Below are 24,020 nucleotides of genomic sequence, written 5' to 3'. Positions count from 1 at the left end.
ACAACATGAGGAAATGGATGTCCCAGCGCTGTGGGGAGACAGGACTCCAACAGGTAGGTCACGAGTAGAAAAGCAATGAAAGCAAATGGGTGGTGGAGTTTGCCTACCTCCCATTTCCTCAGCCAAACCCTTCAGTGAGCTGAGGGAGGCAGAAGAGGAAAGGATTTTTTTTTTTTTTTTTTGAGGTGGGGCAAGGGGAACAAACAAAACATAAGAAGAAACACTGCTTATTTTGCAGTGAAACAAAAAGTTAGTTTATTTGAAACTTAAAGAAATGTTGAGGAAGCAAAACTACTTCATGCTAGATACCATGGCTCATTAGGACTTTTAGATCCCCTGTCCCTAACAGTCCTTGAGTTTGGGCTGGACCGTCCTGAGTGGATGGGGTGGGGACTCACTCTTGACCTGCTCAGGTTCTGGGAGAAGGTGGGTATGTCTGACACGGGACTGATAGAAATCTCTCTCTCCAGATCTGTGTTCCTGGTAACTTGCACTCAACTTGTTTTTAGAGCATAAGATGTCACTGATTTTCAAGAATATTCTGCTCAACTCGTATTGTTACCATAGAGTTTAGGAAGAAATAAGACCTGAGGCTTGAGATTTTATCAGGCTCTCTAGCCAACAAGTGCAGAGAGCTCACAAGTGTTGAGTAAATTAGCCATGCAACTTTGAAGTTATAAGTTACTTCATTTTCTGTGCCTCAGTTGTCTCACCTCTAAAGTGGGAATAATGTTAGTCTTACCTTATAATGTCACGAACACTAAATGTTATCAGGCTTCAAGTACTTTCAGTAGAGGGGAACACGTGGTGAAATATTAACTCAATAACAATGACTCAATATTAACATCAATGATAACGATGATGGGAATAATGATGGTTCTCCTGAACCAGGTGCAAGACTCTGCTTGCTATCCAGTTTAATTCTCTAAACAACTATTTGGGGGTAACTATTTTCAACTTGTTTTGCAGTTAAGGCAGCAGAGTGACAGACGTATTAACTAATTTGCTGGAGGACATACAACTGAAGCATGTCAGAACAAACGGAGATTCAGAACAAGGTTGACTGGGCACCGGGGCCCCCGTGAACCCCCACATCCCTACTTTGCTCTAAAAGCTTCCACTGTATTCCTATAGCAGTTCTCAAAGTTTCCACTGTGTCCTTATAGCAGCTTGCCTGTGAACTTCTCCACATCCTGATTTTTTTTTTTCTTTTCAGCAAATGTTCCCTTGCTAAGTCCCTCCTTCAGTATAACCTCGTTAGCTTTGGGGACACACCCCTGACTAGGCCTGGCCTTACTGGGCGGCATCTCCCCACCCCTTCCCTCTGCTTTGGCTTAAAGTAGCACCAGTTGCCTCTGGTCCACTCCCTTTGCTTTTAGCCCTCACAAGGGCAGGAGGGACCAAGGCTGGCCCAGAACTCAGCCCTGGGGTGGCACTGAAGGGGCCTTGGGGAGTATTGACTCCCCTACAGTCCCATCTTCATTGGGACTGTTGGCAACGAAGGAAAGCCAGTTGGGAAAATGAAGAGCTTATGGTAAGACTTTGAGATGGAAAGCAGTGGTGGGGAGACTGGACTGGGGGCGCTCAGAGTCAGGAGTCTGTGTTTTTACAGTAGTGGTAGCAGGGGAGGAGAGAGGGAAGGGAGGGGAGAGGAGGGAGATGGAGAGAGACGAGAGAGGGAGAAAAGAGTGAAAACGAGAGAGAAGAGAGACAGCCGCCAAAATGGAGAGGCAGAGAAGGAAGATAAAAGAAAGCAGAGACAGAGATAGAAGGGTAGAAACAGCAAGACGGGTAGGTATGGAGAAAGCGAGACAGGGAAAGCCAGTCGTCTCGTGATCATTTTAGAATAGGAGTTGGGAAACTGAGAATTCATGAACTCTCTCAATTGAATTTAGTAAAGAAAATGGAAAAAAAAAATAAACTAGGCTGAGGACCAGTCACCTGCATTCATCAGGTGTGCCACTTTTAAAATCGTGACATAGTCCCCACCTGAAAGGACTCCTGTTTGAGACATTTTTCTTCTCTCCTCTTTAGGAAAATTCCAGTTCTCTTCTTTGTATGCAGTTTCCTGGGGACCTGGGCATCAGTGACTGTCAAGCGTCGCCCAAGTAAGAGGTCCCAGTTTCTCGATTTCAAAATACTACTTGTTCCCTGAAAGGACTAGGCAGGTCTGTGGTTGAGTGAGACAGCCAGGGTCCTTCACACCCTCCTTCAATCCTGCTTTGGCTGTCGGTGTATTTTATGGCCGTGTTCAGTGCTGCATATGGAGAAGTCTTGGCTGTGACCACAGTTGGGCAGGAAGCCTAACCTGTGTCTAGCCCAGCACCTACCTGGTTCAGATGGTGGTTGGTAATGTTAGATGGATGGGTGGATGGATGAATAGATAGAAGCCAATAATCTGAGGTCAGATGAGCTGTAAAGAGTATGTTTGATGGACTGAAATTGCAGGCCAAAGCTATGTAACCGGAAAATGCTTTTTCTGAAATCTAGGAAGTGTCTGTCACCAGGTGAGTCTCAGAAGGACACTGGGTTTGGACAGTTACAAGAAGGCTTTTGTGTTGTTGAAAAAAGTGGCCCTCCCTACAATCTTTTACTTGCTAAGAAGCACCAAATTTCATTCTAGGATTTTTCATCCTCCTTGTGATTGAGGGTTTAATTCACATGATTTCTTTTCTTCTCCTCACTACTCTTCCCCATTCTAAGATGCTGGTATTATTTTAGTTGGAACACTTATTTGATCTCAAGTGAAATCAAGTACATTCTCTCTGTTTATGTAGGCTTAGGGAATCCTGAGAAATCCTCAGCTCCTTCCTCTACTTGACAAAGATTCTTAAGAACTCCACTCTTCAGAAGTACCATTGAATTGGCTCTGGATTCTCTCGGGATCTCTAAAATTTGTGGTGCTTAAAGCAATATATTCTAGCCCAAACCAAATAGGGTTCTGACACTGTGCCATTCAGAACATCATGCAGATGTGGTTCCAAAAAGAACAAATTCCAAACTTCCCCAAAGGGAACATTTCCCCAACACACGTTATTAAAGCAACTTTGTGTCTTCAACCCAGGATGGGTTGAATATGAATAAATTATAATCACAGAGTTGTAGAGTTAAAGCCAAATATACTACTGGACATGAAGCTGTTTAGTATAATATTGCACTTTAAGTCGTTGCTCAGCTCTTATTATTATTGGTATATTCCTGTGATCTCTGTAGGGGTTGAGGGAAGATGACATGCTATCTCCTTTGCAGGGTTCCCTGTTAATTCAAATTCCAATGGTGAAAATGAACTCTGTCCAAAGGTCAGGATTGGACAAGATGATTTACCAGGTGAGTAGCAGTGTATCATATTGACAATGCAGGCTTTCTACAAATCTACCTGATACATCTTTTACTGGGAAAGGCTCTGGAGAGGAATGAAACTAGTCTCATTTTACTTTTATCTTATGTCCCCTTTCTGTAGGATTTGACTTGATTTCTCAGTTCCAGATAGATAAAGCAGCATCCAGAAGGGCTATCCAGAGGGTAGTTGGATCAACTGCCTTACAGGTGGCTTACAAGTTGGGAAATAATGTAGACTTCAGGATTCCAACCAGGTAATATAAAAAAATACTTGATTTAGTTACTAGCTTCAAACACAGTTTAAAAAATGAAAATCTATCCAATGTTAGAGAGTCTTTCCCAGCTCAATGTTTCTTGGATCATGATTTTATTTAAAGATGAAGGAATTTATTTACCTACCTATCTTTAGTGCCCAAATATGTGAATGCTTTTCATGTTTTCAGTGTGTAATTTACTTTCCATTCCAGGAAAAAAAATCACTGAGACTATTATACATTGATTCAGGACATGTTCTTATTACTTTGCTCTCTGTTTTTCTATAATTTGTCTGGTTTTTGCCTGAAAGGACCCTCTGTGAAAAGTGCCAGGGGTTAAGCATAAATTTAACTAGAAACCACCCAGTGGTTAGAAGGCTCACAATGGAGCTGTTCAAGTATCCTGGTGCTGAAATAGATCCACACATCCAATGCTTGGCTCCTGGCAGGACCCAGACAAAACTAAAACTAGAATAATGATAAGAGAAACAATGGCAGTGATAATACTTTAAAAAATCCTGTATCTCCTTCTCTGGAGCTAAGCTTTTTCTTCTTTAAATCATTTATAACCAAGATGTTTTAATGCATGTGTAGGTATTGAGTCATGACATTGTTATGAATGAGCTTCAGGGTTTTCAGCTTTATATTACCTAAATACCTTAAATGTGATGTTGATGCTGAATGAATGTTTTAGGTAAAAAATGTGGTTAAGATTTCTTTAGTATATGAACAAGAAAATTAAGACATCGATAGAAACTAAGATGTAAAGGTAAATAATGACTAATTAGAACAGCAAAAGAATATCATAGAAATGCTAAGTGTTAATAATAATGAAAATTTTGGTAAAATTAGAATATTCTGATATAGTTCCAGATTGCATATAGAAATTCGTGTTTTGAACATATTATATTTTATAAAACAATAATAGTACACTGTATAAGCTCTTTTTCTAGATTTACTAATCAACACTAAATAGCATCCTTATTACAGTTTTGTGGTGGGGACATTTTTATCCATATTTCATGGAAGAGCAAACTGAGGCCAGAGAGTTGAAGTTGCTTGCATAACGTCGCAGGGTGAGGCGGTGCTGAGAGGATTGAAATCCAGGCAGAGTTGATTCAGGGGCTGTGCCTTTAACCACTACCCCCCATAGTGACCCTGGAAACCAGTTGCCTTTGGAAAGATTAACATTTGGATTTTTCATATATTTTCTTTTCACGTACAGAAGAGCTGGATGTATTCTTAAATAAGTTTAGAATACTCTGGTTTTTATTTCTTTAATAAAATAATTGAACATGACACCAGACCCTAATGCTGACCTTTCTTCTCTAAATTTAAGGTAGTGTCTGGACTGTCATTAACTCTAAGTTCAGAGGTGGAGGCCACGCAGCCTTCCTTCCTCCCGCTTGTCTTTCTTGTTTTTATTTAAGCACCTAAAGTGGTCACAAAATATTTTTCATAGGCTACAACTAATGTCCCATAGTCTCTATCATTCTGACTCCCTGTCCCCACAAAGACTAAAGGCTCTTGTTTTACGTATTAAGGAAGAAGGAGGAAGGAAGTAGAAGAAGAGAGTAGGAGAAAAAAAAAAGGGAAGGAGGAGAACCAGGGCTGAGATGGATGGATCCCCTTGGGCAAGTTTCTTAAACTGTCTTTGACCCAGTTCCCGCAGGTTAGAATTAGGAATAACACTAGCAATGCCACTGGTTGCCATGAAGAGTAAATATTGCTAAACTGAGAGGGCTCCAGGAGAGCCAGGTGCACAGGGGCATTGGTGAAGTGTTGCTGTAATAGTGGAGAGCACTAGAGGGCAGAGGTGCTGATGCGGCCTTTTCCTTAGTGGACTCTTTCTTCTTAAGTTGCCCTGCACCAACCAAATGAAGTCGCTCAGTTGTGTCCGACTCTTTGCGACCCCATGGACTTAGCCTACCAGGCTCCTCTGTCCATGGGATTTTCCAGGCAATCGTACTGGAGTGGGGTGCCATTTCCTTCTCCAGGGGATCTTTCCAACCCAGGGATCAAACCCAGGTCTCCTGAATTGTAGGCAGATGCTTTACCATCTGAGCCACCAGGAAAGTCCAAGCAGTCCTGCTTTAAAAAGGCAGAAACTGGAATTGTTCTCAAACCATGCATGCAGTAGACCATCTTGACTTTTAAGGGGATTTCTGTGCTGGAGAATATAGGCTGATCTTCGTGGGAGGAAGATTATAGCGCATGGAGCTAACATGATAGAATCATAATTTGTGGTTATTTATCTTTTCAATTTTTAAAAATATTCATAACCACATAATTTTGATGCTTTTAATTCTTTATTTTAGGCATAAGAGTTTTACATTCTCATCTCGTGCTTCAGATATGTTGTGTTTGTTTGCAGCAACAAATACAATTTTTAGCTTTTCATGGGTTAAAGTCATAAACAAATGTTCCATGGTCCAAGGACTTCTTATCTTTTATTCAAACTGTATGATTCTCCTCTTAAGATATTCTGTGCAGATTGTAACATAATGAAATTAATCATTTATAGATTCAGCCTCTTTTAAATTATGTATGCTGTCAAGTTTGCTTATCGACATGCATAGCATATTTTCAAGAACAGAATCTTAAGTATCCAAAAAAGACAATGGGACTAACTGTTCTATGAATTAGACTTGTGAGAACTTTTAAATGGTCTTAGGTACATACAAGTACATGTACGTATATAACCAATCTGAACACTAAAAGGAGTTTTCTCTTCTCATCATGTTTCTCCTCTTTCCTTTTAATGCATTAACTTAGTTTGAAAGATTAATAACATGACAATCTTGATTATATTGTATACACACATATTATATTCACATATATGGAGAGAGAGAGAGTTGGATACTCTTGATTTAATGTCCATAAATGGTTTTCTAGTGACCCCAACAACCTCCCATTAAAAAAAAAAGAAAACAACTTGACCAAGTCAGAAGTAAAGGAAGACATTTTATCATATCCTACCTTCAACATAATCTCTTTGCTTATTTAGCAGGAAAAATTTGATGAAGCACAAATTGGGAGACATCCCTCAGTTAACCTCCTAATGTCTTTGCAAAGGAGTCATGTGAAGAAGTTACTGTGACTTCTAGAATCAAAACAAATAGAGTTGTTTTCTCTGATGAAACTCTACAGCCTTCCCCAGTACATCTTTAAACAAATAATAGGTGACACATATAGTTTTTTAAAAGCCTAGGAAATTAATGGTTTAAGTAAGAGGAGACAAAACACTAGGGTTTATCCTTTTTCTTGGAAAACCTCACACCTCAACAATAACTATTTTTAACTACCTGCACCAATTCTTTAAGTATCCAGTTAAATTCACATCAATTATTGAAAAGAATACTCAAAAGACTATATCTGTAATTTAAATTGCAAAAATGCCAAATTTCATCATTGAATAAAACTTTAAAAATGTATCTCCTAGTTCTAAACTAATTTAGTTGGTTAAATGAGATGTATAATGTTCTGTAAGATTTTATAATTACACAGTAAGCAGTATCTTAAACTGTCATTAGTGAACCTCTTAGTTTAGAGGGCTCTCTGGAATAGGTACAGTCTGAAAAATCTTAAGGGAAATAACTTATATTAAAAAATATTGAAATATGTATGTTAAACATCCCCATCTGGGGAACATAGGATAGTAAATAGTTGCTGTATATGTTTTTTCCTCTTTAGCTCCAAAGTGAATCTTTTTAAGTGTACATGTTTAAACCTCCCATGCACATGACAGATATAAAATATATGTAGAGAATTGAAAGATTTTCAAAGAGAATAATAAGCATTACCAGTGACCAGTTAAAAATAAAAGCTGCAAAGGAAATCCACCCAGTCTTATGAATAAAAGCCAGTCATGTTAGAAAACAATGGCTAAAAGAAGTACTTGGATGATAAGAGTACTCAAAAGGAAATTTTCCAGTTTTTGTTAGTTTTGTAAAACTAACAAAACAATGACATTTGTTGACTTAGTTGACCCACTTTATTGAAGATTTGCAAAAATATTTGAAGTGAAAGAAGTTATATGTTTGCTTATGCTATAATAAAGATGATAAAATTTTATAGCTAAAGACAAAAAATCATAGCAAGTTGAATATTTTCACTTATAGCTAAATATTCTTGGAACTGAGGTATGTTTTGGTTTAGGAATTTCTGACCCCAACAATATATCTTAATGTAACTGGCATTGCACATATGGCAACACAATACATTTATATGTGTTGGGGCTTTCCAGGTGGCTCAATGGGAAAACAATCTGCCTGCAATGCAGGAGACCTGGGTTCGATCCCTGAGTTGGAAAGATTCCCCCAGAGAAGGAATTGGCAACCCACTCCAGTATTCTTGCCTGGAAAATCCCATGGACAAAAGAGCCTGGCAGGCTACCGTCCATGGGGTCGCAGGAGTCAGACATGATTTAGCGACTAAATGACCATGACCACCACCATATTCGTTTGTAATAAATAAACCACTATCCACTTAGATATTTCTTCTTATCTTTTCTTCTTTACACAGAAAGTGAAAAGTGAAAATGAAGTTGCTTAGTGATGTCCAACTCTTTGCGACCCCATGGACTGTAGCCTACCAGGCTCCTCTGTCTGTGGGATTTTCCAGTACTGGAAAATAGTACTGGAGTGGATTGCCATTTCCTTCTCCAGGGGATCTTCCCAACACAGGGATCGAACCCCAGTCTCCCACATTGTAGACAGACGCTTTACCGTCTGAGCCACTTGGAAGGCTTCTTTACACAGACGAGGACTATAAACTGGAGTATGATCTGAAGAAAGGTTATCTGAGGCTTTGGGTCCTGGTCCATAACTGTTTTAAGCAATGTCAAACAAAATTAATTGGCATCTAGTTTACCTAAACTTCCCTGGTGGCTCAGATGATAAGGCGTCTGCCTACAATGCAGGAGACCTGGGTTCAGTCCCTGGGTTGGGAAGATCCTCTGGAGAAGGAAATGACAACCCACTCCAGTACTCTTGCCTGGAAAATCCCATGGACGGAGGAGCGTGGTAGGCTACAGTCCATGGGGTTGCAAAGAGTCGGACATGACTGAGCGACTTCACTTTTCCTAAGATTTATCCTTCGCTTAATAATTTCTCTATGCTTATGAGGAGGAAAGTAGAATGATACAATCTTGAAGATAGAGATGTGAAGGTGATATTTACATTTACTAGGTCCTGATTTTTAAAAGTGTGGTCTTCTGCTTTGAGCCGCTTGGTTTCAAGAGAAGACCACCCAAGTAGCTGATGCTGCTCCAGACGGCTGCCTCCAAAGATGAGGAGGGTGCAGGAGGGACAGTGACGTCTTATTGCTGCCACTTAACGCAGTAAATTAGGAAGGGGCCACCGTTTTAACTGGCAGATTGGGGAACAACTGGGTTGCAATAGAGAAGTAAGAACTGGTCACATTTCCCTTGTCCCATGTCCACTGACAAGCAACCAGCTGTCACTTTAACTTCATACTTTGAAGATCCTGGAAAAGACAAACATGCTCAGTGTGCAGGGACTGATCTCACATCTGCAAGTGACCGATACTCAAAATGCTTATGTGAGTCTAGGTTATATTTGGGGAGGAGAAGATCCAATTATGAAAATAACAAATAATCTTAACATGTTACATCAAAATACAATTTTAAGAACCTGCTTTAATTAAACATGTAAATTGGTACAGCTGATTTGGATTTCAAATGTTCTCTTCTGTCATTTGTGGAAGAATGTGGCCAAGAACTTTGCAAGAATGTGTTTTTTGGCAGAATGTGTTTTTGAGGTGGGATTGCTGAACAGTAGCTCTTTAGGTAGCATAAATAGTAACACTGTTGAAATTATGTGGCATTTGGGGACCTTTCTTAGCTATGAGGGAGTTTTGTATTTACTGTGTATTTTAAGATGGAACTTTAATGCACATGAATGGACTTCAGTAAAGGTCTTTATGAACAGTCATGAAAGAACAGCTAGCACATGGATTTCACACTGTGGTGTTTCCGTAGGTCTGGAATCTAAAATAGCATAATTAGGAAATATGGTAATACACCTGAATACAAAAAACAAGAGTTATATTTACTGTCTTACAATTTTACTCAGGCATTTATATCCCAATGGGCTGCCTGAAGAATACTCCTTTCTAACCACTTTTCGGATGACTGGAAGCACACTTGAAAAGCACTGGAGCATTTGGCAGATTCAGGATTCCTCAGGGAAGGAGCAAGTTGGCGTGAAGATTAATGGCCAAACAAAATCTGTTTCATTTTCATACAAGGGGCTGGATGGAAGTCTCCAAACTGCAGCCTTTTCGAATTTGCCCTCCTTGTTCGATTCCCAGTGGCATAAGATCATGATTGGCGTGGAAAGGAGCAGTGCGACTCTTTTTGTTGACTGCAACAGGATTGAGTCCTTACCTATAAAGCCAAGAGGTCAAATCGATGTTGATGGCTTTGCTGTGCTGGGAAAACTTGTGGATAATCCTCAAGTTTCTGTTCCGGTAAGTATACAGCCATACACTAAGGGACATTAAGATGAATCCAGAATGGTGAAAATTAAGACCTCAGCATCTTTAAAAATCACCTGGATGGGCAGTTATTCACTTTTAAAAGGTTTTTCAATCAGTTTTTTAAAACGTCTTTAATGCCTCTTTTGAGCGTAGCATGGAATGGGGAAGCAGAGCCAGTTGAGTAGACAGCTCCTGGTCCCGAGTAGCTGAAAGCCTACTTGGAAGATGCTACATGATCACCTGGAGCACCCAGAATCCTCTGAGGCAACCTGCAAAAATCCACACTGGTGTGATACATATTATGTATAAATAACCAATGGCCATATTCAAAGTAAGGTTAATATGAATGGTAAATTTAGTTAATCAAGAATCCCATTCTTCTCAGAAGCAATGGAGCTTGACATGGAAAGATTTGAATTGGTAAAAGAAGAGGAGAAAGTGCATTCTAGCTGAGAGTGAAAGAATGAAAGGAAAAAGAGATAGAAAGGAAATAAACCATGTTCACAGATCAGGAGCCTGGATGGTTTGGATGAAGTGTACATGTAAAAATGTGAGTATGTGTGTGAGGGGGCATAGAGGGGGCAGAGATAGTAATTGCAGCATGTGAGAGGTGAGGTTAGGAAGTCATATGATATCTGACCCAGAAGATGTAGAAATGATGTAGATGGTACTGCTAAGTTGCTTCAGTCGTGTCCGACTCTGCGACCACATAGACGGCAGCCCACCAGGCTCCCCCGTCACTGGGATTCTCCAGGCAAGAACACTGGAGTGGGTTGCCATTTCCTTCTCCAGTAGATGGCACAATATTTCTTTATTTAGAAGTGGTCAAGTCTTGCTTGACATATTATGAAAGCAAAGGATTTTAGAGCTCTGTTTGTGATTTTGCCGTAGAGACCTATGGACATAAAGATAAGGGATTACATAAAGACATGTAAACTTGTGCCAACTAGTACCATATAGTTCTATCATTTTGAATTGTTAAACTTGCACTGAGTTATCCTTTAAAAGGATATTATATAATATTACAGAAATTTAAAAACTAAATCTTACAGGGCAAGTGATCTTCTGGAAAAAACTAAAGAATTTAGAGCTCAATAAATAAGTGCTTGATCCTCTACACTCTCTGCTCTCTCTCTGGTACAGAGTTGTTAAATTCTAGTCACAGAACTCATATCGTGGAGTGTAGTAGGGGGTGACACAATGATTCTGAATGGTTCCTGCATGCTTTTCCAAAGAAGGAAAGGTTAGCGGGCATCTCAGTAATGGAATTGTTCAAGTAACCTATTTTCAAGGGAAGAATTGTGATTAGTGTGAAGGGTAGTGTGAAATTTCTATATTCTGTGATGGACAGGAAGCAATTTATAACTGCCACATTACCGCTCTGGCTTGTAGACACTCGAGCACGTATTTCTCCAGCTAATGAGTTATCACACCTCAAGTGGCTGGGTTAGAAAGCCAATGGGACCACCGGTGCGCCCTCTTGAAATTTTGTGCAGCAAGATCTTTGCAATGGCACTGGGGTGGCCTTCAGACAACACAGCCTCTGCCATGTTTGTGTCACTCTGGACCATGAGTGAGGGGAAGGAGACTTTAGAATGCATCCTCACTGTGATGAATGTCAATCAAGCACTTGTATAATTGATTTAATTCACCGTTCTTGAAAAAATATGTCATCATTATAATTCTGAACTCTACATGCTAGGAAGCTATTAAGCTGTCTAATGGCCACAGCAGTAAAGTCGTAGTATTTATTAATTATGTTATAGTCTAGCCAGTCACAGCTAACTGTGGGTTATCCGCCAAGTATAGTCTCACATCATGGTGGAGAACAGTTAGGACCAGCTGTCTGTGATTTCATTCTGCCATGTGCAGGAATGCAACAAAATACCTGGCAGCTGGAGTTACGTTTGCTTTTGGTCCACCAAGGAGCTTTTCAGAATCAGCACTCTGTCCATGTTAAAAGTGTTTGCAACAGGCATGAACAATTTTTTCCTTTCATACTGAATTCTGACTCCATCACAAGGAACCACAAAAGAGACTTGAGCCTAAAGTCGCATTTAAGTCCCGTATTTGATGATGTGGTGTTGTGACTAAAATAGATCAAGGTTATAGGCCCTCCAAACCCTACTTACACCCAAGGATAGGCAGTGACAATCTCAACTTCAAAAGTGAAAGTGAAGTCACTCAGTCGTGTCCGACTCTTTGTGACCCCATGGACTGTAGCCTACCAGCTCCTCCGTCCATGGAATTTTCCAGGCCAGAATACTGGAGTGGGTTGCCATTTCCTTCTCCAGGGGATCTTCCCGACCCAGGGATCAAACCTGGGTCTCCTGCGTTGCAGGCAGACAGTTTACTATCTGAGCCACTTGGGAAGCCCAAAGTTGTCACCAAAATGTATTCCTCAATTTTTACCCTGTATAAGACAAAGAAGTAGAAGATTCTGCATAAGTAAATCCTATTTATGCCTTTTTAGCATCTTAATACCCCTAATATACCAATTTAAAGTTTTAGAAGTGCTTTTTTTTCTCTCATTAACTTAACTTTATCCTTTCAACAATTTCATAAGACAGCAAGCACAGATAGGATTAGCTCCATTTTTTCAGTTGAAGACACAATCTCACGTAGATTTCTTGGCCTGTGAGAAACAGTGTTGGGCATAAAATTCCTAGTCTTTCCTATTTTCTCTGTGCCAACTAATTTCCCTTTTGAGAAAAATAGAAATATGTGTAACCACATATCGTTCTTTATAAAGGATATCATCATTTTCATTTTGGAAGGTATTTGTGATTTGCGTAAGTTTTTTAGAATCTTCTTTGCAGGACAGATAAGACTCTTTTCTAAAAGAAGGAAGTTCACACAGTGGAAACATGTCCTCAGACATCGGTGGCACTCGTGCTCACTTAGTGAGCTCTCTCTGTGTGCCTCTATCCTGGCGCACGGGCTGCAAGCCACAGGTCTCCTTCTCCCAGGTCCTGAGGGGTGAGTGGCTGAGACGGGTGAGCAATGATAATGGAACCCGACTAGGACCAGGAAAGTGGACGAAGGGACAGTCTCCTCACTCACATCAGGGCAGGCAGGCACAGGAGTCAAGTCCACGGCTGTTTCCTAGGGGAGGGGCCTGTGAGAGGAATTCGGGGGTGAACAGACTTATCCAGGATGAGATAAATCCAGTGTTCTAGGGAAAGGGACTCTCATATGGGAATTTCTGTGTTTATGAACTCTCCTCTTTTCTAGCTTCATTGATTTCCCCTCACTCCTCCTCACTCTTCTAGACTAATAGTCAAATACTCATGCGAGTCTCCAGACAAACCCAAACGCCCATGAGTTGTCCCTATACTCTTGTTTTTATTTTAGTTTGTGGTCTGTGATCTGCCCCCTTTGGCTGTAATCTGAAGTTGCTGGCAATTACTGGTCCCTTGGAAGACCCTGAATGGTGCTATCTGAGTATTCGGAGGGGTAGGAGACATGAACTGCTGGGGCACTTCCCTCTTGATTGGAGACAGCAAATATTCAGTATTACTTGTGAGAAATTTTAAATTAAAATGAAATGTGCTAATAGCATGAAAGCGACAAGTTGCAGAGTATTTTTGCATTTTTCTTCATGAAATTGGATTCCTTCTAATCTTTGACACTCTACATGAATTGAATACTTTTTTCAGGATCAGCACTTGATTTTCTTTAGAAAAGCAAACATTCCTTCTAAAGGTATTAATTGATGTCAAAAGGTAGCCCTCAGAACTGCATAATGAAAATGCAGTGGAAAATGACATTTGACGGAGCGCTGAAGCTAAGAGACTCATTTATATTGCTCTTGTTTGTGATTTCTCCCAATCTAGCCCAACTTTTGTCTCTTTCTCTTTTCTAAATTGGAAAAGGGAACCAATTTCAGGAGGTTTCAAGACAGCTGTTCACATGCACAACAACTCAAACGCCTTCACATCATTCATGGTTATTTAGTGGGCTCAGAGCATTTATATTTTTCCCAATGTACTGCTATAATACATGGTTAGTTTGATTTCATAGCAATAAATTCCATATTTTCTATTTGCCTTTGTGCCCATATTTTAGGTTGGTGCCATTTATTTCGCTGCAAAGCTCAGTTTCCTGGCATCATACCATAAAAGCATGTGATTTTATGGCAGGTTCTTTATTGTTTCTTGTCAGCAAGATTGCCCAGGAGAGTTATTTGGCACAGCTCTATTAGAAAACAAAGTTAGCCTTTCTACCTTTTCAGGATGTGCACTAGGGGTTTGGGCTTATTTGAAAGCCCAAATGATGAAAGCCCAAAGGATGAAAGTATATATGGCTTTATAAATACATGATTCAAATCCTTTATCTTATGCATGTTTTGAATAAACCAGTGCAGAAAACATGATTAATCAGACAGGTACAATGCTTTTAAAAGTATATTTCAAATGGGTTGCACTACGTTACTTTTGTTAAATTCAGAGAAAATATGATTAGCAAAACTCGTGATGCAGAAGCCACATCCTTCTCTCTACCCCACAGAATTAAATCATACTAACTTCCCAACTGTAAAAACAAACAGAGCTTCATGAATGATAACATGGGAAAGATAAACTATGAGGTTGTGATTAATATCATTTCTGGTGTTTGAAAATATTATCGGAAAGTTATGTTTTTAGTGATTTAAGAAATGCATGATATCTACTGTACAAAATATCTAAGCTATTAAGTTTTCTTATTATGTTGCTTTTGACAGGTACTTTTTAAAAATCCTCTTTCAATTGAAAGTATTAAATGCAAGAGAAATGATACTGTTACCTGTACATGTCCATCAGTTCAGTTCAGTCGAGTCACTCGGTCGTGTCCGACTCTTTGCGACCCCATGGACTGCAGCACGCCAGGCCTCCCTGTCCATCAGCAACTCCCAGAGTCCACCCAAACTCATGTCCATTGAGTCAGTGATGCCATCCAGCCACCTCATTCTCTGTCGTTCCCTTCTCCTCCCGCCTTCAATCTTTTCAAACATCAGGGTCTTTTCAAACGAGTCAGCTCTTCACGTCAGGTGGCCAAAGTATTGGAGTTTCAGCTTCAACATCAAAATACTTTTTATAACTCTTTGGTGTTGTGATTTGATGAGAATATTTTTGAATGCTGTCAAGTTTTTCGAGATGAAGCCTGCTACACTGTAGACCACATTAACAACATCAGCTAGATTTTCCACTAGGTGGCAATGAAACAAGAGGAACACACAGAAAAAACAGCTGCTTGCAGAGGAGAAGCCATGATGGGCGCAGGTGCTAAGGATAACTAGAGTAAAACCTAAATGATGGCCAAACTTGCTTTCAATGGAAAATTGAAAATATGAAAATTTTTATTGGCCTCAGCTATGCCCAGACTGTTGCAACTGAGAACAATCAGTGTTATTAGTATTTCTATTTTTCTTAAAATGTACACAGGCTAAGAACATACAGAAATCTTTGTCATGTCTTCCGGGTGGCTCGAAGGCAAGAGATTAATTCAATGGCATTTTTACTTCCCTTCATGTCAGTCTCTGTGTGGTTAGTTTCTTAGGTTACAACCTGGTTTCCATAGAATCCTGGTCTTTCAAAGATATACAAAACTAAGTCTATGTAGTTCAAACCTCTCAGTTTATACTTGAAAGACTTGAAACCCAGGCAGGGGAAGAGGCTTTCCCTAAGCTGTAATCAAACCAGAAGGCAAATACTATCAATTCTTTCTTCATTTTTTATCAATATCTATGTGTACATTTAATATTCAACAACTACTTATTAAACATCTGCTAAGTTATAGGCAGAAATTGAAGCTACAGTGGTGCTTGCACTCATCCTAGGGAGAGGAGACAGAGACAGGTGAGTAAATGAGTAGATTTATATTATCACCAGGTGGTCATAAATGCTATGGAGAAAAAAGAAGAAAATTGGAGTGCTTGGAGAGAGGACCTCCTTGAGGGGGAAAAAAAAAACCATTTAGTAGAAACCTGAAGAAGCTGGGGGAGTGAGCATATATATGTGGTCTAGGGGAGGAGGATTTCAAGAAGAGGGAATGTGTTGGCTGGTGTTGGCTTTGTCCTCTGTGTCTGAAGCAAGCCTGGACACCAGCGTGTCTGGGATGAGATGGAGAGAAGCCGGCCCTGAGGCTGGAGAGGGACCAGACACGAGAGTGGGGAGCAGGTCAACATGCCGGCTTTCTGGCCACGTGTGAGATGGAGAGCTGGCAGATGATTTCAAATAGATAAACGACATGTTTTCTTCTTTTTAAAACATCTCTTTGGCTGAATTTTGACAACGTATTGTAGGGGGAGAAAAGGACAGGGCATTTAGGGGCTTCTTAGGAGGAGACCCTTTTTTTGAAGTATAGTTGATTTGCATTAGTTTCAAGGCTGCAGTATAATGAGTCGGTCTTTTTTGAGATAGTTTTTTTTCCTCTATAGGTTATTATGAGATGTTGAATGTAATTCCCTGTGCTGTATCGTAAATCCTTGTTGCTTATCTACTCTATGTATAGTAGTTTGTGGGCTTTCCTGATACCTCAGTTGGTAAAGAATCCACCTGCAATGCAAGAGACCCCAGTTTGATTCCTGGGTTGGGGAGATTCGCTGGAGAAGGGACAGGCTACCCGCTCCAGTATTCTGGCCTGGAGAACTCCATGGACTATATAGTCCATGGGGCTGCAAAGAGTTGGACACAACTGAGCAACTTTCACTTTCACTTGTATTATTTTTTAGATTCCACATAAAAGCTATATTTGTCTTTCTCTGTCTGACTTACTTCTAAAGCATAACATTCTGTAGGCCCATTCATGTTGATGCAAATGCAAAATTTTATTCTTTTTTTGTGGCTAAAATTCTATTGTGTGTGTGTGTGTACCACATCTTCTTAAGCCAATTGTCTGTTGATGGGCGTTTGAATTGTTTCCACATCTTGGCTATTGTAAATAGTGCTGCTAGGAACATTGGCTTTACATTTTTTTTCTGGGTATATACCCAGGAGTGGGATTGCTGGATCATATGGTAGGTCTATTTTTGCTTTTTCAAAGGAAACTCCATACTGTTTTCCTCAGTGACTGAGCCACTTTACATTCCTACTAACAATGTAGAAGAATTCTCTTTTCTGCACACCTTACCCAGCATATATTACTTGTAGACTTTTTGGTTGGTGATGGTCATTCTGACCAGTGTGAAGTGATATCTAATTGCAGTTTTGATTTGCATTTCCCTAATAATTAGTGTCAGACTTTATTTTTCTGGGCTCCAAAATCACTGCAGATCGTGACTGCAGCCATGAAATTAAAAGATGCTTACTCCTTGGAAGGAAAGTTATGACCAACCTAGATAGCATATTCAAAAGCAGAGACATTACTTTGCCAACAAAGGTTCATCTAGTCAAGGCTATGGTTCTTCCTGTGGTCATGTATGGATGTGAGAGTTGGACTGTGAAGAAGGCTGAGTGCCAAAGAATTGATGCTTTTGAACTGTGGTGTTGGAGAAGACTCTTGAGAGTCCCTTGGACTGCAAGGAGATCCAACCAGTCCATTCTGAAGGAGATCAGCCCTGGGATTTCTTTGGAAGGAATGATGCTGAAGCTGAAACTCCAGTACTTTGGCCATCTCATGTGAAGAGTTGACTCATTGGAAAAGACTCTGATGCTGGGAGGGATTGGGGGCAAGTGGAGAAGGGGACGACAGAGGATGAGATGGCTGGATGGCATCATTGGCTCGATGGACATGAGTCTGGGTGAACTCTGGGAGTTGGTGATGGACAGGGAGGCCTGGCGTGATCTGATCTAATCTGATCGGAATAATTAGTGGCATTGAGCATCTTTTCCTGTGCCTGTTGGCCATCTGTGTGTTTTCTTTGGAAAAATGTTAGAAGACCTGAGTAGACCAACTCATTTTTTGATTGGATTGCTTGTTTTTTCCATATTGAGTTACATGAACTGTTTGTATATTTTGGATATTAATCTCTTGTAAGTTGCAGTCTTTGCCAATGTTCTTTCCCAATTTCTAGGTTGTCTTTTCATTTTATGTTGGTGGTTTCCTTTCTGTGCAAAAGCTTGTAAGTTTGATTAGGTCCCACTTGTTTTCTTTTGCCTTGGGAGGCTGATCTAAGCAAATATTGTTATGATTTTTTGTCAAAGAATATTTTGCTTATTTTCTCTTCTAGAGAAACCATGTTATGGTTTCAGGTATTATATTTAGGTCTTTAAACTATCTTAAGATTTTTGGTATATGGTATGAGGGAATATTATAATTTCATTGATGCTTATGTGGCTGTCCAACTTTCCCAGCACTGCTTGTTGAAAATACTGTGCTTTCTCCACCGCATTCTTACATTCTTTGTTGTAGATTAACAGCTTATTGACTGGTTTATTTCCAGGCTCACTATTCTGTTACACTGAGCTATGTGTTTGTCTTTGTGCCAATACAACGCCGTTTTGATTACTGTAGCTTTGTAATATAGTCTGAAGTCTGGATGGGTTATATCTCCAACTTTGTTCTATTTTCTCAAGACTGACTTAGCAATTCTGTGTCTTTTATGGTTCTGTATAAATTTTAGGATTATTTGTTTTAGTTCCATGAACAATGTCATGGGTATTTTGATAGGGATTGCATTAAACCTGTGGATTGCTTTGGGTAGTATGGCTATTTTAACAATATTAATTCTTCCAATCCAAGAGCTTGGGATATCTTTCCATTTCTTTGTATGACCTTCAATTTCCTTATCAGTGTTTTATAATTTTAAGAGTATAGCTCTTTCACCTTCTTGGTTTAAGTTTATTCTTGGGTATTTTTCCTTTTGATGCAATTTTAAACAGGATTTTTTTTTACTTCCTCTTTCAGACATTTTATTATTAATGTAAAAAACAAAAGATTTCTGTATATTAATTTATATCCTGTTATCTTGCTGAATTCATTTCTTAACTCTAATAGATTTTGTGTAGAGACTTTAGGGTTCTCTATACAGAGTATCCGGAGAAGGCAATGGCATCCCACTCCAGTACTCTTGCCTGGAAAATCCCATGGATGGAGGAGCCTGGTAGACTGCAGTCCATGAGGTCGCTAAGAGTCGGACATGACTGAGAGACTTCACTTTCACTTTTCACTTCATGCATTGGAGAAGGAAATGGCAACCCACTCCAGTGTTCTCGCCTGGAGAATCCCAGGGATGGGGGAGCCTGGTGGGCTGCCGTCTCTGGGGTCGCACAGAGTCGGACAGGACTGAAGTGACTTAGCAGTAGTAGCAGCAGCAGCAGCAGCAGCATACAGAGTATCATGTCCTCTGCAGCTAGTGACAGTTTTGCTTCTTCCTTTCCTACTCAGATACCTTTTATTTCTTTTTCTAGTCTGATTGCTGTGGCTAGGGCTTCCAGTAATATATGTTGAATAGAAGTCATGAGAGTGGTCATCCTTGACTTGCTCCTGAATTCAATAGGAAGGCTTTCAACTTTGTGCTTTTGAGTATTATGTTGGCTGTGAGCTTGTCATAAATGGCCTTTATTATGTTGAGATATGTTCCCTCTGTACCAAATTTGAAACACATTTTTTTTCATGAATGGATGCTTAATTTTGTCAAATGCCTTTTCTGCTTCTATTGAGATGATTGTGTTATTTTAATCCTTTGTTTTGTTAATGTAGTGCATTGCACTGATTGATTTGTGTATGTTGACTCATCCTTGTGACCCTAGAACAAATCCAACTTGATCATGGCGTATGATTTTTTTTATGTATTGTTGGACTTGATTTTTTAATATTTTGTTGAGGAAAACAAAATATTTTGTTTTTGTAAATATATTCATCAAAAAATGGCCTGTAATTTCCTTTTTTGGTAGCATCTTTGTCTGGTTTTGCATCAGGGTGATGGTGGCCTCATAGAATGAGATTGGGAGTGTTCTCTCCTCTTTAACTTCTTGGAACAGTTTGAGAAGGTATAAGTTCTTCTTTGTATGTTTGGTAGCGTTCCCCAGTGAAGCCATCTGGTCTTGGATTTTTGTTTGCTTGGAGTATTTTATTATTATAGAGTCTATTTCACTTCTAGTGATAGATCTGTTCAAATGATCTGTTTCTTCTTGACCTAATCTTGTCAGGCCTTATGTTTTTAGAACTTGTCCATTTCTTCTAGATTCTATTTGTTGGTAATAACTGTTCATAGAATACTCTTACAACTTTTAGAATTTCTGTGTTATTGGTTGTTATGTCTCCTTTTTCATTTCTTTTTTGTTTAATTATGTCTTCTCTCTTTTCTTCTTTGTGAGCCTGGTTAGAGATTTGTCAATTTTGTTTATTAAGAGGAGCTGTTAAAGAGACTACTACAATAGTTCTGGCAGGGATGGTCTGGGGTTAGAACAAGCCTGTAGTGAGGGAGGTGGTGCAAAGTGATCAGATCCTGATATAATATTTTTGGAGTAAAGCAAATGAAATTTTATGTGTAAGAGAGAAAGAATCATGCACAATTCCAATATTTTTGGTGTAATTGGAAGCATAGAGTCTCCATTTATAGAGACATAAAAAACCGTGGGGAAAGAGCAGGTATTAGTGAGAATATCAGGTGTTGATTTGGAATATCTAAGTTTGATAAGGAGATTGATACCTTAGTGAAGATGCTGAGCAGGTAGTTAGATATGTTCTGGAATTCAAGAGATAGGTCCAGCTGGGAATAGAATTATGGGAGCTGTAAGTTTATATGTTTTTAAAGCCATGGACCAAATGAGAGTTGAGTGTAATAGAGAGACTCTAAAGTTGAGGCCCCAAACGACCAACATTTAGAATTTACTGAGGTGAGGATGATTCTGTCAAAGAGACCAATACGAGCAGCCCGTGGTGGAGGAGAGAGCCAGGATATTGTGCTACTTGGAAAGTTGGTGGAAAATAGTATTCCAGGGAGAATGGAAAGGTCAGCTCACTCAAATGCTGTAGATGGGTCAAATAAGATGAGGACTTAGAGTTAACCACTGGATTTAGAAACCAATGGAGCTGATCTTGAGAAAAGATCCACTGGAGTATTGGGAGTGAAAGCCCAGTCAGAAAGGGTTAAAGAGAGAATGGAAGGGAGAGGAATTGGAAGCAATGAACATAGACCACTCTTTCGAGCTCTGTATGAAGGGGAGAAGGAAACAAGATGGTAGCTGAAGGGGCATGTGGCACGAGAGGAGGATATGCAGGATCCTCGCCAGAACTCAGAGTGTAACTCTTCTTGTTATTCTGCTACGGTAACTGCCTTATGCCTCAAAGGACCAGCATTTATTACCACATCATCTCCCTCAAATGCCCTTCTATGGCAATCCACTCCAGTACTATTGCCTGAAAAATCCCAAGGACAGAGGAGCCTTGCAGGCTACAGTCCATGGGGTCGAAAAGAGTCGGACATGACTGAGCGACTTCACTTCCCTCATCTCATCCCTATAGCAAAAAATCTTTGATGACAATCCTGTAATTATCTACTCAATAATATTCAAATTATTTTCCTTAGAATTCAAGGGGGAAAATTCTTTGCTACAGCGAGTCTGTCCCTTCTCTCTGCGTAACTTTCCTTGTGCCTAATTATTGTCACCTCCTTCACCTTCCTGATCTCTGCTTAGGAAAACCTTACATGCTCTTTAGGTCCCTACTCAAGTATTCCAGATTATATGACCCCCCCTTGTTGATGGCTTTAGCCAGAAATATGTCTTTCTCATCTTTGTATTTATTGTCAAAGCGTTTTTCAGCTTAGTTAGTGTCCTATAGACTAAATGTTTTTGTGTCTTCCATAATGAAGAATGTGAAGCATATGAATGTGTTATATGAAGATATGTTGAGTTAAAAATGAGCAAATGTAAAACATATTTAACCACGTTCCAGCACTATGTCTGGAACTGCACGGCCTAGTCTACATAGACTTAGGGGGATTTTTCAATTTCGTGGCAACTCAGAGCCTCCTGCTCAGTTGCCAGGAAGCTTCACCTAGAGGAGTTCCCTCATGATGGCAGAAACCAACATTTCTTCATTAACTAAAAAGAAGCATGAAATCTGTGAATTCAAGTAATTTTTCCAAACCTTTTTTGTACTGTCTAGAAGGAAATGGCAACCCACTCCAGTACTCTTGCCTGGAAAATCCTGTAGACAGAGGAGCCTGGTAGGCTGCAGTCCATGGGGTCGAGAAGAGTCGGACACGACTGAGCGACTTCACTTTCACGTTTCACTTTCATGCATTGGAGAAGGAAATGGCAACCCACTCCAGTGTTCTTGCCTGGAGAATCCCAGGGACAGGGGAGCCTGGTGGGCTGCCGTCTATGGGGTCGCACAGAGTCAGACACGACTGAAGCAACTTAGCAGCAGCAGCAGCAGACAAATGAAACATATCTCATGTTTAAGAATTTATCTTTGAAGAGCTAGGTTTTAGGCATTGTATATAAAATTCAATAATTCAGTTTGCAAAAAAAATTAAGCCTTGTTCCATTCTCCTTAATATTGAGCTAAGTCCCATAGTTTGTCATTAGAATTCTCTTTCAGGAGGAAAAGATAGTTGTCTGCTATTAGTTTTTATTTAATTTTTATGAAAGGCCTAAGTACTTTATTAATATTTATTGATAGCCTAGAAAAATAAGTAAAAATCTCTAGCCCTAATGAGTTAAGAGTTGGGGCCAAAATTCCATGTTTTAATGTGTTGTCCTCTGGACCCTACTCTAGCTTAGGGGATCGAATTACACCTTTTATGGAAAAGAATTGGGTAATGATGAATTTGGGCTGGTGTAAGGTAGCTTACACTCACACAATTATTTTTCTTGAAACAATGCAGAAAAATTTTATGTTGAGAAAGATAGGTTGGCCTAGGGCACTTTATGTTCTGCTTAACAGATTTATAAAAAACATTTTACTTTTTATTTCTCTTCTAGAATTTTTTCTCAAGTGTCACATACTGTAATTCCATTGTGGAAAGGAACATATCTGTGGTTTCTCTAGAATGTTTCTTTAGTGCTTGGCTTCTACTGGGACTTCAAAAGTAAAAGACTAAATTAAAATATTTATCACACATATTTCTTTATTTTTATTTTTATTTTCTAATTTTATTTTATTTTTAAACTTTACATACTTGTATTAGTTTTGCCAAATATCAAAATGAATCCGCCACAGGTATACATGTGTTCCCCATCCCGAACCGTCCTCCCTCCTCCCTCCCCATACCATCCCTCTGGGCCGTCCCAGCGAACCTGGACTGGCAACTCGTTTCCTACATGATATTTTACATGTTTCATTGCCATTCTCCCAAATCTTCCCACCCTCTCCCTCTCCCACAGAGTCCGTAAGACTGTTCTATACATCAGTGTCTCTTTTGCTGTCTCGTCCATGGGTATTCAAAGAGAAGAATGATTGCAGGTTTGAAAATGAGATGTGTGGAAATCAACATTTTAGATGTATAATGAAAGTGACTTTTACCAGGACACTCTGCCAATCTGCCTTCAAAATAATTAACATGGAAATTGGAATTAATATTGCATGCCCCCAAACAGTTATTGTATAGTGCGTAGGTGGTGGTTATGTGGAAGCAGAGATGTGTTCAGAAACCTCTGACCTGGCTGGCACTCTGTCACAACCTGCCTGTATTCACAGATGAATTCCATTTCATTCCCTTTTATCCTGCATCACAACTGCCCCGGGCATACTTACACAGCTGTACCCATTTATCCAGAGAGGATTACACTTCTGAGAAAATAGCTTAATGAATTATTTTGCATTTGCAAGAAGTAACTTAAATGAACTATCTGTATAAAGGATATAGATTTCCTGGTTAGTCATATAATTAAACTTTCTCAAGGTGTGTAAGGTATGAATTATTTTTGAGAATCAAAATATCACATGCATACAGTGAATGCCGGTTTGGTATCAATTTCCGAAGGACTTAGTGAATAACATAGTATGAGTGGTCTCTTCTATTTTGAGAGTTAGGGATGGGGAGACACCTTTTCT

General features: G+C 39.6%; 1 protein-coding gene across 1 annotated transcript in view; it reads left to right on the top strand.

Annotated features, from left to right (window-relative positions):
• Positions 1 to 1,520: 1,520 nt before the first annotated feature.
• COL9A1 (collagen type IX alpha 1 chain) overlaps positions 1,521 to 24,020 on the top strand; it is a 90,887-nt gene continuing 68,387 nt past the window's right edge. Inside the window, exons 1-5 of the mRNA XM_061428707.1 lie at positions 1,521 to 1,534; positions 2,035 to 2,108; positions 3,250 to 3,327; positions 3,461 to 3,593; positions 9,689 to 10,085. Coding sequence (XP_061284691.1) covers positions 1,521 to 1,534; positions 2,035 to 2,108; positions 3,250 to 3,327; positions 3,461 to 3,593; positions 9,689 to 10,085 — 696 coding nt within the window. The remainder of the gene's footprint in view (positions 1,535 to 2,034; positions 2,109 to 3,249; positions 3,328 to 3,460; positions 3,594 to 9,688; positions 10,086 to 24,020) is intronic.

The sequence above is a fragment of the Bos javanicus genome, chromosome 9 (genome assembly GCF_032452875.1).
Source record: "Bos javanicus breed banteng chromosome 9, ARS-OSU_banteng_1.0, whole genome shotgun sequence".
NCBI lineage: Eukaryota > Metazoa > Chordata > Mammalia > Artiodactyla > Bovidae > Bos > Bos javanicus.
Note: the sequence above shows the minus strand (reverse complement) of the source record. Positions and strands in the feature narration are given on the sequence as shown.